Here is a 14,685-nt window from a genome sequence, read left to right on the forward strand (position 1 = left end):
AGTATTTTTTACTACAAACAGAAGAGATTCTATCTCTATGACCTGAATAACATCACACTGCATTGTGACACAGACCTAAAAATAACCATCCAAGTCTTATTAAAGGTACAATGTCTCAAACTTGTGTTAAATGCACCATTTGACTCGCTGTATCATCACTGGTCTGTGGCCCTCCGCTTCAAATATGTTTCAGTATGCGGCCCTCGGTGAAAAAAGTTTGGACATCCCTGGACTAATGTATCAGGTCTGTTCATTGGTCAATCATCAGTTTGAGCCTGGTCATAGTTGGTATTTTGTATTATTAGCCTAGTCTACTCTGCTCATACAACAGGCCTGACTTCATGGCGCCTCTTCAGTGCTGTTCCATGATTAGTGTACCACTGCCATCGTGTGGATGTAAGATGTACAGGCTCCAGTCCAGATGATCAGTCATTTCCCCATGAAGATCAATCTACTGAGCTACTCACAACTAACAGTAGGGGGCAGTGCTTACTAGGTAAAGTTTTATGAAACAAGAACAAGATGCATAAGTCTAATGTCTAAATAGACGTTATTTAAACCGACCATTGCTTGATTACACAGCTGCTTAGGGCAAGGACAGAAGTATAATAAGACCATGTTATAGATCCATATTATAGGCTCGAAGTGTTAGTGTGAAGGGCGTCAGACCGGATGTCAACACCTCCGCCCACAGAAGGGCTGGTCATGCGGCCTGCACTGCTGCGAGATCCGAGGAGGATATCAACACGGAGATGGCGAAACTTTCACGCAATACCTTTAACCGGGACTGCTTTTCGGGTTGAAATACGGTAGGCGTCGTCTGTCAGTGACACTGGCGTCTCATCGAGCGTTTTGGCTCCGTGGGGCGGACATGGAGCTGCCGGAGGGAGAAGCGGAGGAGCGCAGGTGAGTGAAGAGCCACAGGAGCCACAGGAGCCACAGGAGCCTGTCACCGGCTCTTAGCATTAGCTCTGCGCTTACACCAGCCTCAAACTGGGCTCAAACCTCTCAAATCACCCACTTAAACTTTTAATAAGAAGTGAAACATATTTACCACATAGACCATGTAGGTTATATGGTTGTAAATCTGGTGTTAATCTGCTCCTCAGTGATGGCTTCGTATCTGTAGGTTAACAAACAAGTAAAACCATAGTATCATAGTTGCTTTCACTTCTCTTTGCAACCAAACGCCAACACAGTCTATAGAATAGCCATAATACATTGGCAATTATGTAACACATGTCAACCTTTTATCCAGTGACATTGCATTAGCGTAAGTTGTTTTGATTTAGCATCAAGCTAAGTAGCTAGCTTAAGCCAAAGCTAGCTGTCAAACATAAAGGAGAGTCAAAAGTATGTTTTCAGCACAATAATAGGAATGGCAATAAATCAGGACTTGCTGTATTGATGTAGTGCTTAACAACACGTTGACTTATTTAAAACATTGCATTAATATACAGATAACTAGGCTGTTCACGTTTATGTTTAATAATATGACTTTATATTTGACGGTATTAATGACCTAAGTTTGAGCCATTTTTGCTCTTTTGCGCCGGTCTTTGCTTTGGAATAAAACAAAGTACTGGAAGCTGTTGTCCAGTTAACTCGTACTTATGCAAGCACAATTAATCCCTAACCCGCTTAGTTTAAGTGAGGAATTCTTGCTCCTATGGGACGAGCATTCCTGGTGCGAAAGAGCAGTGGTTTCTCTGCCATGAAGAGGACGTGCTGTGACATTTAAAGGCCCATCGCATGTTACACGATGTGATTGGATTAGTAAGTTTTAGTGCAGTGGCTGAACTCGTGATTTCAGTTCAGCTTGATTTGTTTCCCTGTGTTTAATGCTGAGGGTGTCTGTAAATGAATGTTTGCACTTACTTATATAAATCACATAGTTGATAAGATGTCAGTTGTTACCCACAGTTTTGTATAGATATTTCTGCTTATGCAGGAACATAACTTATAGTTTTTTGCTGAGGTATTGAAAAAATCACGAGGAAATGAGCCAACCAGTATTTTATAAGCAAACTCTTAAAAACATTTTTTTTAAATAATTTCCTCCTTACTGTTATGCCATTGTACTTCTGTGTTTCTACTAAATGCCCCTTCTGTTTTCACATCAGGAGAGAGCACTGGAAGCTGTTGTCCAGTCTAAAGACCACAGTAGAAGGCCTTGTCTCTACAAATAACCCAAATGTGTGGTCACGCTATGGAGGCCTTCAGCGCTTGCACAAAGACATGAACAACATCCTCAGTCATGGACTCAGGAATGAGCAGGTCAGCACTTCACACTCAGCTGCTGGCATTGTCCTGTTTAATTAGACTCATCCAATGCTGCCTTTTTGCTATATAATCAAGAAAGGAAATGATAGAAACATGATATAATTAATTTGTTTGTGCTGCATTTGGCTGTAGGTCTACTACAGGCAGAAGGACTACTGGCCTTTTGTATCATGTGTTCGATTCATCTGTCCCCATCTTGCTGCACATGTTGAACAGGTATGTTCTCTCTATTTCAATTACAAACATAACTGTGTTGTACAGAATAACATTGGTGTAGAGACTGATTTGTCTGCTTAATGTCTATTGCAACTACCAGTTCATTCGCCTGGAGCCAGAAGTCAACAGCGGAACTTCAAATACTAGTGAAAGCTACAAAGCAGAGCGCTGGCTCCTTCACAGTTTGCAAGTTCATAGATTGTCAGCACAACTGCGCCCTCTGCTCAGGCATCTGGGACATGTGCGTAAATACTATAACGGTAAGTGTAAAATTTCACATTGACTCCAAACTTTGTTCATACATTGTCTTAACAAATAATTTTTTTATGTTTTGCAGATGATGCCTTCCTGCTCAGCGAGCCTCATGTTACCGCCATGTTTCAGTGCCTTGAAGCTGTGGAGCAGAATAATCCCAAACTGCTGGCCCAAATAGACACAGTTGGGGTATGATGTGTTACTAGATTATGTTTTATGTTATGTATTTTTGGATTGTTTAATCATTTTATATTAATTTCTGCTTGGTTTTGGCAGTTGTCCCCGCTAAAAAGCTCTCCTGGCATGGGTCTGTTGAAAACCCAGAGCCTGTGTGTGTTGCCCGGGTCTGGGGGTGCATGGAGAAGTATGGATTTAACTCCCAAAGGCATCTCTTTAAACCGCAGACTCACCACTTCCCACTGTTCCCTGCGTGAGGCTGATTCCAGCACTCCCAACACTAGCCACTCTGCAGATTTCAGCTTCCAAAATGGGAACAGTACAAGTGGGTTTCGGGAGTTTCATTTAAAACATTTAAGTTATAAAAGTTTTAACATAGCTCATTCATCTCTTCTGTTTTGTAGATAACTTGTCTGCGGCAAACAGCTTGGGACCTCCATGGGTTTGTGTGTCTGCAGCGGGAGACAGCGAAGCAGGCACCACTCCGGCTGTAGGCCACATTTCTACTCCTTGTATCTCATTACCAGAGTCTCCATCTCCACTTGAAACCTGTGACTCTGGTGAAGGGGACTTTGACGATGGCCCAGAGTACCTTGCTATTGGTAACCTGGGACAACGGAATCGCCATGACTCCAGAAGCTCTACCCCCTGTAGTGATCAGGGAGAAAAGAAGGAACAGAATACTAAAAACAACTTATTGGCTCCACCTCCACCAAGGCGCTCATCTTTCTCTGAGGGACAGAGGGGGCCGGGCCGGGGGTCCCGTGGACATGCTCGGTCGTTTTCTGATACAGGACTCAATCAAAAACTCAGGAATGGTGAGTATTGTCAGAATGATAAGCAAATTACTATTTTGTACAAAGAGCGTCATATTTGTTAACTATGTGGTTAAAAGAACTTAAAAATGAACACAGAAAGAGTCTCACCTACTATTATAAAATTCTGCTAAACTTTTCTGCTTCAATAATCACTTCTGCTTTTTGGCTTTGGGTAACTGTCTTTTGTTTATACTATATCTCCTTTCTAATCTTACCGTGGAAAGGAGCGGGCCCACGGAAAATCACCATAATAATAGAAGATCCGGTTGCAGGTTGGCAGTGCAGCGCAACTGTACTCCATCACATGACCCCTTTCCCTTTCTCTGCATGACCAAGCACCTCCTCATTTACGCCTCCATTTTTATCAAGTCATTTGTAATTTTGATAGATTGGTCTATTTTGTTCTTTTGTTATTTTGTGTGTTTTTTTCTGTATTTTGGACTGCATTTGTAGCCATTGTCTTATCATCTAAATGATTTTTAAAAATGTTTTGTTGTATTATTTTTATTTATTTTAGTAAAAGAGAATATGAGAACATGAAAACATCATTTCATGCATTATAAGAGACATTACTGTTGCATGAAAACAAATTCCTCTTTGCATGTTTTGCTCAAAATATTTATTTCATTTCAAAATCAATTTCATTTTTTAGAATCATCAGGAGATGACCGTGTGAAGGATTATAATCCATTTGCACCACAGAGCAGTGATTCCAGTACTCCTAATTCTCTTTATATGGAGTCCGGTAAGTTTGTGCATTGCAGGTTATAAGTTTGCTTTTATTTTCATAAAACATATAGAGAAAGTAAAATTTCATCTTGGCACAGATGGATCTCAAAGCAGAAGTGTTTCTGATGGGATGTTCAGGAAGCCCTCAGAGGGACAGAGCCTCATCAGCTATCTGTCTGAGCAGGACTTTGGCAGCTGTGCTGACCTTGAAAAGGTTTACACCTTTAACTTCATAAGCATTGAAAAGACACATTGTGATTATTCATGGATTTCCTGTTGTTACCCTGTTTTTAGGAGAATGCTCATTTTAGCATTTCAGAATCCCTAATTGCAGCCATTGAATTAATGAAGTACAACCTGCGGCGTCAGGAGGAGGAGGGGGAGGAGGAGGGGGACAGTGACTGTGAGATTCAGCAGCTCAAACAGAAGATTCGACTGCGCAGGCAACAGATCCGCCGTAGCCGCCTGCCGCCCTGCGCAGCCTCCAGCCATAGTGAGTCTGTCTGAAACATAGCTTTTCTACACTGTTACTTTATCTGAGCTATCACACATTTCTTTTCAGATTTTCACTCCACAGACAGTGGCACTTCCAGACGAAGCTCCCAAGACTCTTACCAGGGCCTGTCTGACTCTGGTTCAGCAGAAGAGGTGGAAGAATGTGAACTACGAGGTAAAAATACAATAAATGTTCCTCTGTCACAAAGCTATGTGACAGCTGTGTTTGTGTAAAGCTACTGTATAAATTACCGATCCAAATTTCACTCACCATCTTTTTGCCAACTCATCATCCCATTTCAGATCATAAACAAGAGCGCAATCGTTAATTAGCATGTGATTATTCCTGCTCTCTGTGTAATTGGATGTGGGCATTTGGAGCAGGCTTGGTGTCGTCTGCTAATCACTACTGGACAAACTGCTGATAATCATTTCTGTAAACTAACAGCTAAGATAATTACCACAGCTGTTGCTTTAAATGAACTTGTTATGAGTTTAATGCAAATGAGATGAGCTAGCTCCCTGTGTTCAAGCAGATATGGGTGCCGCCTGTTTATAATACTCTCAAGTTCAGCAGTTTACTGCGGTGTGGTATGTTTTGACTGTCTGCTTGTGGTGATGGTTGTGCTGAGTGTCTCTGTCTCTCAGATGGCTGTGAGGGGCAGTCCCTGCTGGCAGTGTCACAGAACGGCCTCTCGTTGTCTCTCGCCTCCCTCTTCTCAGGTATCTGATGGACAACTGCTGGAGGGGCTCCTAGCATCCAGTCCTTTGAGAGGAAGCTTAGGGCTCCATTTCAAACTTAGACTATGCAGACAGCTTTGCTTTTCTCTTATATAAATTACTCTTAGTCCTTATCTTACGCAGTTGCAGTGATCAATTTTTCATATTTGAATAATTGAAGTTAATATCCACATAATGAAATAACAATTGTACAAAAATATGACCAAACATGAAAATATTATTTGTAAGTGACCTTTTACATCCAAAAGATAATATGGTAAAGTAGAGTGCTGCAGATTGTCAGCTTGAAGTGGAGCCTGCTGCCTCCTGTCTTCTTAAACATCAGCTTGGCTGTTTGTCGCTGCTGTTGGGCAGTGCTTCAGGGACTTGATAGTGTAAAATTTAAATGTGTCTGTGCTTGTAGGGGACTGCTTTAGGAGACTAGCACTTTGTAAGTACTGTAGAGTGTCGACAGGGAGTTAACTTACTGGTTTACCAATCATCGCCCATTTTCCATCTGTTTTTTTCCTTTCAAATTTAATCATGCATTTTAATGTGTTAACCCTTGTACTGTTCAATCCAGAGACTTGAAGCCAAAACAAAGGGAGACATTTTGCACAATTGCCTTGCCAAACACAGATTCCTGTGGAATCTTATATATTTTATATAGAACTGCAATTAGACCCTCTCTTATTGAAATTATCGACTCAGCCGTGCTTTTTGCCCCGAGGAAAAAGTCCTCAGCCAACTGCTAGTAATGTGTGTAAGGAAGGGACTATAAACACATGTTACAAAAAATCCCAAAACATTTCAGCCTGTTTCAATGTGGACAGTTTTATTTATTTTGTTTCCTAAATTTAGATCTAGTATTTGTATTTGTGGTACTTTTGGGGATTTTTGCTTTTCATTACATCCTCTTAAACAAGTTTGCATGTCTCTAATTTTTAACAAATATTGACATTTCTGTAGTTATAATCATCTGCTGATATATTTAGTGCCTCACACCCATTTTCAAGATAAAAAGATGTAAAAGTTTTGTATGATCTTTTAAGCTGATCTCATAATGCATTTTTGACCTTTGATCTTCAGATGCCGACATAAAACGCAGTGTAAGCTCCAGTGGCAGGTCCTTCCTAAGCTCAGAGTCCATGTAAGTCGCCTCTTCCTCTTTCACTTCGTCATTTCTGTAGAAAATTGATCTAGAAAATTATGTGGAAATTCATGTGTAGTTGACATTTGCTCACTCCTCAAAATGTATTATTATTATTATTATTGCGATTATAACGATGATGATGATAACCGGTTTTGTATATTGCTTTTCATGGTAACTCGGAAGATGCTTTACATAGTTGAACATAAAACTGGACAAGGCACACAAAAAACAAGTAGGCTAATGAGGGAGAGTGGTCATTAATGGGCATTAAAGGGTTTAGAGGAAAAGGTGAGTTTTGAGGTGTTTTTTGAGGGTGTGTAGTGAGTCTCTGATGTGTAGAGGCAGGGAGTTCCAAACTTAGTCCCCTTTTAAGTACAAAATTCAGAACTACTAATTGATTTAAAAACTATAATATATCTCCCTTATGCTCGTAAGTTGCCATGTTTGTTCTGACATGTTATAGATCATGTTTTTCCTTTTAATCATACTGCCATTTCTACTCATCTGAACTTTGTATAGAACAGGAATTAAGTTCTTTTACAGTGAAGAGAATGTTTTAGTCTGATCTTAAGACCCACTTTTATTCTCTGACTTTTGACACCACAGGAATTTAATTTATTATTTTAGGGTTTGTTTCTGTTTTTTTTTTAAAGCACTCATAGAGCCATTGTTTATTTGTTTTAATGTTTTTCTCTGTGCAGCACTTTGGAAACTGTTTATAAAATGTGCTATATAAATAAACTTCATTGGATCATTTCTTATCAGGCTAAATGATATAGTTTCTGAGAAAATGCAGTCTGGACTTAGTGACACTTCCTATTTGCATTTGCAGCAGCTCTCCCACCTTCCTCCAGTCCAACTCTGCAGAGTCGGTTGCCATGGGTTTGCTCCGGCAGTTTGAAGGCATGCAGCTGCCTGCCGCTTCTGAACTCGACTGGCTGGTCCCAGAACATGATGCACCTCAGAAGGTATGCACGATATTAATGCTTAAAGCACAATTTAAAAAATTTACCAATTACTGTTCAAGGGGATTTAATTTGTTGTCATATTATTCTGAGCAGGGCGGTCTTTTGAATCAAATTTGAATCAACATTGAGATTAAATTATTTGTAATTGTCAGCAATGAGCTTGGGGCTTTTTTAATCAGTAAAAGCATGTGGTTTAGAGCAGAATTCTGATTTAACAGGAAGTTATGTTGTTCTTGGTAATGATTAAAGTCTGTATTTCTCATGTTCAGAGAATGATTATTGTTTTAATGAGACTAAATCATATCAAACTGTGTTCAGTCAGTAAAAGAAAAAAATAGTATTTCTTATATCGCCCAGCCATAATTCTGACCCTGTCATTAAGCATATACTACTTTCACAGCTATTACCTATTCCTGACTCGTTGCCCATTTCCCCTGATGATGGCGAACATGCGGATATTTACAAACTGAGAATTCGTGTTCGAGGAAACTTGGAATGGGCTCCTCCTCGACCACAGATCATCTTTAACATCCATCCTACTCCCAAGTCAGTAACTGGGCTAAAAAAAACTTGCTATGTGAGGTAACTAACAAACGTTTAAATGTATACTTTTCTTTACTGAATCATCAGAAGGAAGATTGTTATTGCAAAACAGAACTATCGCTGCGCTGGTTGTGGCATTCGCATTGACCCAGGTAGGAAAGTTGTTTTAAACAGGATATGAACATATTGTAGTGTTCCGGTTGTAAGGAAACACGCCAGATTTCACATCAATGTTGTATTTTCTGTACACCAGGCTATAACCAACACCAAAACAGACAGACCCCAAAACAGACAGACCCCAAAACAGACAGACCCCAAAACAGACAGACCCCAAAACAGACAGACCCCAAAACAGACAGACCCCAAAACAGACAGACCCCAAAACAGACAGACCCCAAAACAGACAGACCCCAAAACAGACAGACCCCAAAACAGACAGACCCCAAAACAGACAGACCCCAAAACAGACAGACCCCAAAACAGACAGACCCCAAAACAGACAGACCCCAAAACAGACAGACCCCAAAACAGACAGACCCCAAAACAGACAGACCCCAAAACAGACAGACCCCAAAACAGACAGACCCCAAAACAGACAGACCCCAAAACAGACAGACCCCAAAACAGACAGACCCCAAAACAGACAGACCCCAAAACAGACAGACCCCAAAACAGACAGACCCCAAAACAGACAGACCCCAAAACAGACAGACCCCAAAACAGACAGACCCCAAAACAGACAGACCCCAAAACAGACAGACCCCAAAACAGACAGACCCCAAAACAGACAGACCCCAAAACGACAGACCCCAAAACGACAGACACAAAAACAACTCGCTAGAGCCAGTCTCCAAACAGACCAGTAACTGATGGGTAGAACCTTGACACACACTTGTCGGCATAGCATCCGAGTGTCACATAAAAAAGCAGTTACATTAACAACACATACAGCAGCTACAAGAACAACAATATTATGAAAAACACTAATTTCACTCATTTCTGTATTTTACCTTGTTTTGCCTTAGACTACATTAAGCGACTACGTTACTGCGAATATTTGGGTCGCTACTTCTGCCAGTGTTGTCATGAGAACGCACAGGCTATTGTACCTGGCCGAGTTTTGAGGAAGTGGGACTTCAGCAAGTATTATGTTAGCAACTTTGCCCGGGACCTTCTAAGTAAGATTGCTGGAGACCCACTGTTTAACCCTAATGACATCAACAGTGGCCTGTACAAGAAAATCAAGGCTCTGGAGTCAGTCAGGGTAAGTGGACTGTCAAATTGAAAATCAGCTCTTAGGTATTAGAATGTGTTCCAGATAAGTTGCACCACTCGCACTACATGATTATTGTTTTGTATTGTTTCAGGTTTTAAGAGTGCAGCTGTTGCATATGAAAAACCTGTTCAAGACCTGTCGATTTTCCAAAGAGTAAGTTATTTGTTAGTTTCTCCCATTTCTTTGTCATCATAATTGTTCTCGTAACACCCTCTTGGATTATGTGACCAAACATGTAATCTTTTGTTTGTTGCTTTTTAGGGTTTTGGAGCAGTTTGACACTTTGCCTGGTCACCTCACAGAGGACCACCACCTCTTTTCGCTCAATGACCTTACAGCTGTTCGCAACGGGGAGCTGGCCCCTCGAATGAAAGAGCTGCTCAAACTTGGTACAAGACATGTAGCTGGCTGCGTGGTAAGTGTATATATATATTGTTTTAATTTTCAATAGAATTAATTACTATTACTTTGCTTGTTTTTTTTAAGTAAAGACATAAATTCATCATTGGTGTCATACTATTAGCCATGTATGTTTGTAGGATGTAATTTATCCTATTACAGGTGCACGATATATCTCTTGTGGAGGGATTATTTTGCCTAGAATGTTTCACAGTATGGCATTAAACTTCTCTATATTCTTAGAAACAAGCAGATGCCACTAGACAAAGTTACAGGTCAGATCTGTGGAGTAGCAAAGTATCTCAGGGTATTCTTTAGCCATCAAAACGCCTGTAATTGAGCAAAAATGTAAATGCCATACTGTGAAACACATTAGGCAAAGCAATAACACTTAAATAATAACTTAAATTCAGGTGGTGGCCCTCCACCAATGTTATATAGTGCATCATTAAGTTGACTCTACTCCAATCTATTTTAGTGGTTCAGATCAGCCAGCTGAAAATAACGTATCAAGAGTTCACTTTCTAGCTCACTCAATCACTAAATTCAAGTTTAGTTTTCATTGAATTGTATTACTACAAACACATATTTATTTATGACTTTTTTATATGTAGATTTTTTTCCTTCCATTTTTCCCCAGCTGTGCCAGGCAAAGGGCTTTGTGTGCGAGTTTTGTGGCAACGGAAAAGACATTATCTATCCCTTCCAGCTCAGCAAGTGCCAGCGCTGCGAAGGTGAGCCCTCTGTCCAGGTGTCAGGCCTGGGTGGTCTCAGAGCCCCCTCCACTCGTCCGTCTCTCTCAATTACCTGGGATGATCTGAAGATTGTCAAACCCCGCAGGCTCGCACGGGTCCTCTCTCTAGACAGGAAGCTAGGGGAGGGAGGGGAGGAGTTTGAAAACGATAGTGATTCAAATACAAGTAGTGAAGGCTGTGTTGGAGAGAATGAAGGTATAGACACAGGTGAAGTCACACGGGATGTCATTAAACAGGAAAAAGAAAGTATATTGAATGTATTTAGCACAAAGAAATTGATAAAAGCTTTATCTAAGAGTAAAGATGATGCGCAGGAAAGACAGAGTGAATCAGAAACAGGGGATGAAACAGAGGAGGAAGAAAAAGAGGAGGACAAAAGGCCTAGGAAAAAAGAAAAAAGTCTGTTTAAGTTTTTTCAAATTGAAAAGTTTAAAAAGGGCTTTTCTAAAACTGAGGAGAATGAAAGTATAATGAAAAGTGGATCATGCAGCAGCACTGAGAATTTAGTTCAAATGTCAAAAGTACAGCAGAAAAAGTCACTGTGGAAGGTGGCAAAACTAGGCAAAAATGTCTCAAAAACTGAAACTAAGGTGGAAGCTAAAAAGATAATGGAACAGGAGGAAGAGACTGTTTCATCAATGCACAATGAGGAATCTCTCAGAGTGGATGAAGTCACAAATGAGGAAAAGCCAGCATTTGTAACAAGAACCAACTGGAGATCGCACAGAACACGCAAGGCAAGAAGGTTAACCAGGGGAAAGGGGGTCACACCAGATATGGACCCAAACAGTGAAAGAAAAGATGCAGGGAGTGAGCAGAGCAACAGTACTGATAATAATCCCAAAACTATGTCAGGGGGCGAAGGAAAGTCTGACTGAAAGACAAAACTTGGCTCACCCTTTCTACTATAATTTTGTTTAGTTTTTTTTGTCCAGTGATTTCATTGTCCTCATTTAGGACATTTTTTTCTATAGGTTGCGATCACATTATAGAATTGGTTGGTGGAAGACTGGGGCCAATATCACTCTTTATAACATTTACCCTTTTTTTAAAGAAATATCCAAACGTATAATGATAAAGTTTCAACATTTGTGGTTCATCAATTAAGGTTTGGCTCCACAAATTTGCCACATTAATCTTATGTTATCTTAAGTTCATTCAACCGAAAACAATCACGTCTTGGCACCATGTTCTCACATTATTATAAAAACATAATTGCACTTTTGTTTGTCTATGCCGATAGGGAAGGCTTTGAACTTTGTGCCAATTTTTGTTTCATGTGAGTAGGTCCAGTAATTACAGAAATATTAATCCTAAACCAAGTCAACAAATCTGCAATGTGACAGTTAAACAGCAAATAGCATCAAATTCTGGCCTGTCCTCCAGAACAATCTTAAACTGATTCTAAACTGCTGTTATGTCACGTGAACGCAACCTGTAGTTTTCTCGTAGCTGCTTTGGTTGTGGTGCTTCATGACGTCAGGCTTGCTCGCACAGCTCATTAGTGTCATGTATTTCTGTTGAGTTTGCTGTTGGTGGAGGCTGTTTGGCAGTAGTGGGTGATGCTTTCAATTCACACAGTAATGAGCCATTTTCCACAAGTGGAAAATGTCCATATTTCATTTGCGTTAAGGAGGAGGAATTATTGATGTTTTAGTGTTAGTGAAATTTGGTTTTTGTTTGCCTTATTTATTTTTACAAGCATGTTTGTCATGTTTTTTGCCAAGTCTTCTTTTTTCTCCTATTTTGAGAGGAAAATTAATAAACGTATTTTAAATTATATCATTTGTTTTGTTTATTAAATTGTAGTTACGTTGACTACAGATTATATGGTAGAGCCCTGGTTCGTGGCATTTCAGTACTAGTTACTGGTGCAGGTTGGTTCTCGCAGTATCAGCTCTGGCCTCCTCCGATCCGCTCCCGTTGTTTCTTACTTTCTGCTCCTTTTATACTCTTCCCTCTCGGTCTTTGCCCCTCTCCTGTATCTGATTGGTCGTTCGCTGGGACGCTGAAACGTGCCTTAGGGAGAAACCTGTATAACTGGTTATCATGTGTTTGGTTTGGAGGGCGTTGGCTGTTTTTCCCCACTTCTCTTGCAATCACCTAGTGCTTCAAAGTTACTGCCTTTTGTTTCCAGAAATATTAAGTATGTGTTTTCTTGTTTTCAGAGTGCCATGCGTGCTACCACCGCAACTGCTTCAAGCCAGGTAGAGAGTGTCCTCGCTGCCAGCGTCTTGCGGAACGGAGGGAGAGAATGGCTCGGAAAAACATGGAAGAACAAGAAGACGAAGGAGGCGGGACGTAAAGCAGAGGGAAATTAAATTCAAGGAATAAAGACGGAGCATAAACTTGACAAAAGTGATTGTAGTTACTGAAGACCTCAAACATGCCTACTGCTGATGTTAATGCGTGTTTAATGTCAGCCCCTTTGTGCACTTTAATTTGTAAAGTTTTAATCCAGTCAGATTTTTGAATTTCTTTATATTGACTACTTGGTTCTTTTAAGTTTGTTGTAGCAATCAACCTGTGGCTTTTGCATCATTTGGTAAAGTAGTCGCTTCAAGAAAAATAAATAAAAAATTACCAATTTTGCCACAGCTTAACAAAAATAATTTTAAATCCTGGGCACAGTTTTACACTTTTGTTCTTTATAAAACGTATGGAACTTCCTTTCTGGCAGAATATGAAGTTGTGTTAATTGTAAAGAGAGGGCCAAAGATGACTTAAGTTTGTATTACTGATCTGTATTTTCAAAGAGTGTTTTTATTGATCTTTGATAGAGTTTGAATTTTTGTTTTTACTCCAGTTTAGCTGCATTTTCTGTAGCTTCTTTTTTAGCTCGTGTTTGATAACAAGACTAAATGGCTGGCACTATTTCAAAAAGTTTATATTGTAAGTTAATTTATTTGACCAATTCTCTCTTCTTGGCACTCCTTTTGTGCAAAGTTTTTAAATGAAAAAAACACTTTGTGGAACTGGGACCAATGAACTTGAATTGACAGAGCTGGTTACATGAGATATTTAGACCTGATGAGAGATTATGCAAAATTATTAAATGTTCCAGATACTCTACCAGTTGAAAGTTTGGACACTCCATCTCATTCAGTGTTTTTTCTTTACTTTTACTACTTTCTAAATTTTATATATACACACAGAAGACATCAAATAAGTGAAGCAAGACACATGGAATTATGTAGAAAAGAAAAAAGATAAATAACTACTAAATATTTTTCAACAAGGCAAACGGTGGCTACTTTGATTTAAATCTAAAATTAAAAATGAGTAATATTAGAGTTACCTTTTGTTATTTTTACTCCATAATTGTGTATATCTCACTTTTTGTATATGATATCTTCTGTATCCATCTAAAATATAGAGAATTGTACAAATTGAATGAGATGTTGTGTCCAAACGGTTGACTGGTAGTGTATGTGATGGTTATATGTCCCACAGCACTTAGAATATTTGGGATTAAGTCATCTGCACTGGAAATGTTTTAAAAAAAAATCACGTCTTCACCTACCTTCAATACAATCTTAGGCCTATGTTAAAATTCATCACACAGATCTGTTCTATTTGCAGGTTTTTTTTGTATGCACTGGTGAAAAATATGAGAGACCACTTAACAATGAAGACAATGTGATGCTCTCAAATAGACTGCGTGTTAGCTCACTACTTTTATTACAACAGCAGCTGTGTTATCTGACTGCCTTAAATCATATAATGCTTTGAAGGTTTAAAGTGCAATACTGATTACAAAGTTAATTATTGTTAAGTTTGATTTTGTTATGTATGTTGTAATTATGTTGTGAATACAATAAATGATTGGCTAGACTGTTATTACGTATCAGTTTGCTTGTGCTGGTATTATTTTAGATTGGAAATGAAACTAACACTG

At 39.5% G+C, this 14,685-nt stretch overlaps 1 protein-coding gene across 2 annotated transcripts; it reads left to right on the plus strand.

Annotated features, from left to right (window-relative positions):
• Window positions 1-654: 654 nt before the first annotated feature.
• On the plus strand, window positions 655-14,627 carry rubcn (rubicon autophagy regulator). 2 transcript variants are annotated; one of them, XM_033964825.2, is made up of 21 exons: window positions 655-906; window positions 2,124-2,277; window positions 2,416-2,499; window positions 2,600-2,759; window positions 2,837-2,943; window positions 3,031-3,256; window positions 3,336-3,749; window positions 4,402-4,494; window positions 4,577-4,692; window positions 4,773-4,971; window positions 5,041-5,148; window positions 5,622-5,696; window positions 6,783-6,843; window positions 7,679-7,814; window positions 8,215-8,360; window positions 8,445-8,509; window positions 9,383-9,621; window positions 9,725-9,786; window positions 9,895-10,048; window positions 10,673-10,766; window positions 12,956-14,627. In XM_033964825.2, exons 1-21 carry the CDS (start codon window positions 872-874, stop codon window positions 13,090-13,092), a joined length of 2,865 nt encoding a protein of 954 aa, XP_033820716.1. In that variant the 5' UTR covers window positions 655-871; the 3' UTR covers window positions 13,093-14,627. The 2 variants fall into 2 exon arrangements, with proteins under 2 accessions (XP_033820716.1, XP_033820717.1); XM_033964826.2 differs by lacking the exon at window positions 5,622-5,696.
• Window positions 14,628-14,685: the final 58 nt, after the last annotated feature.

Source organism: Periophthalmus magnuspinnatus, chromosome 4 (genome assembly GCF_009829125.3).
Source record: "Periophthalmus magnuspinnatus isolate fPerMag1 chromosome 4, fPerMag1.2.pri, whole genome shotgun sequence".
NCBI lineage: Eukaryota > Metazoa > Chordata > Actinopteri > Gobiiformes > Gobiidae > Periophthalmus > Periophthalmus magnuspinnatus.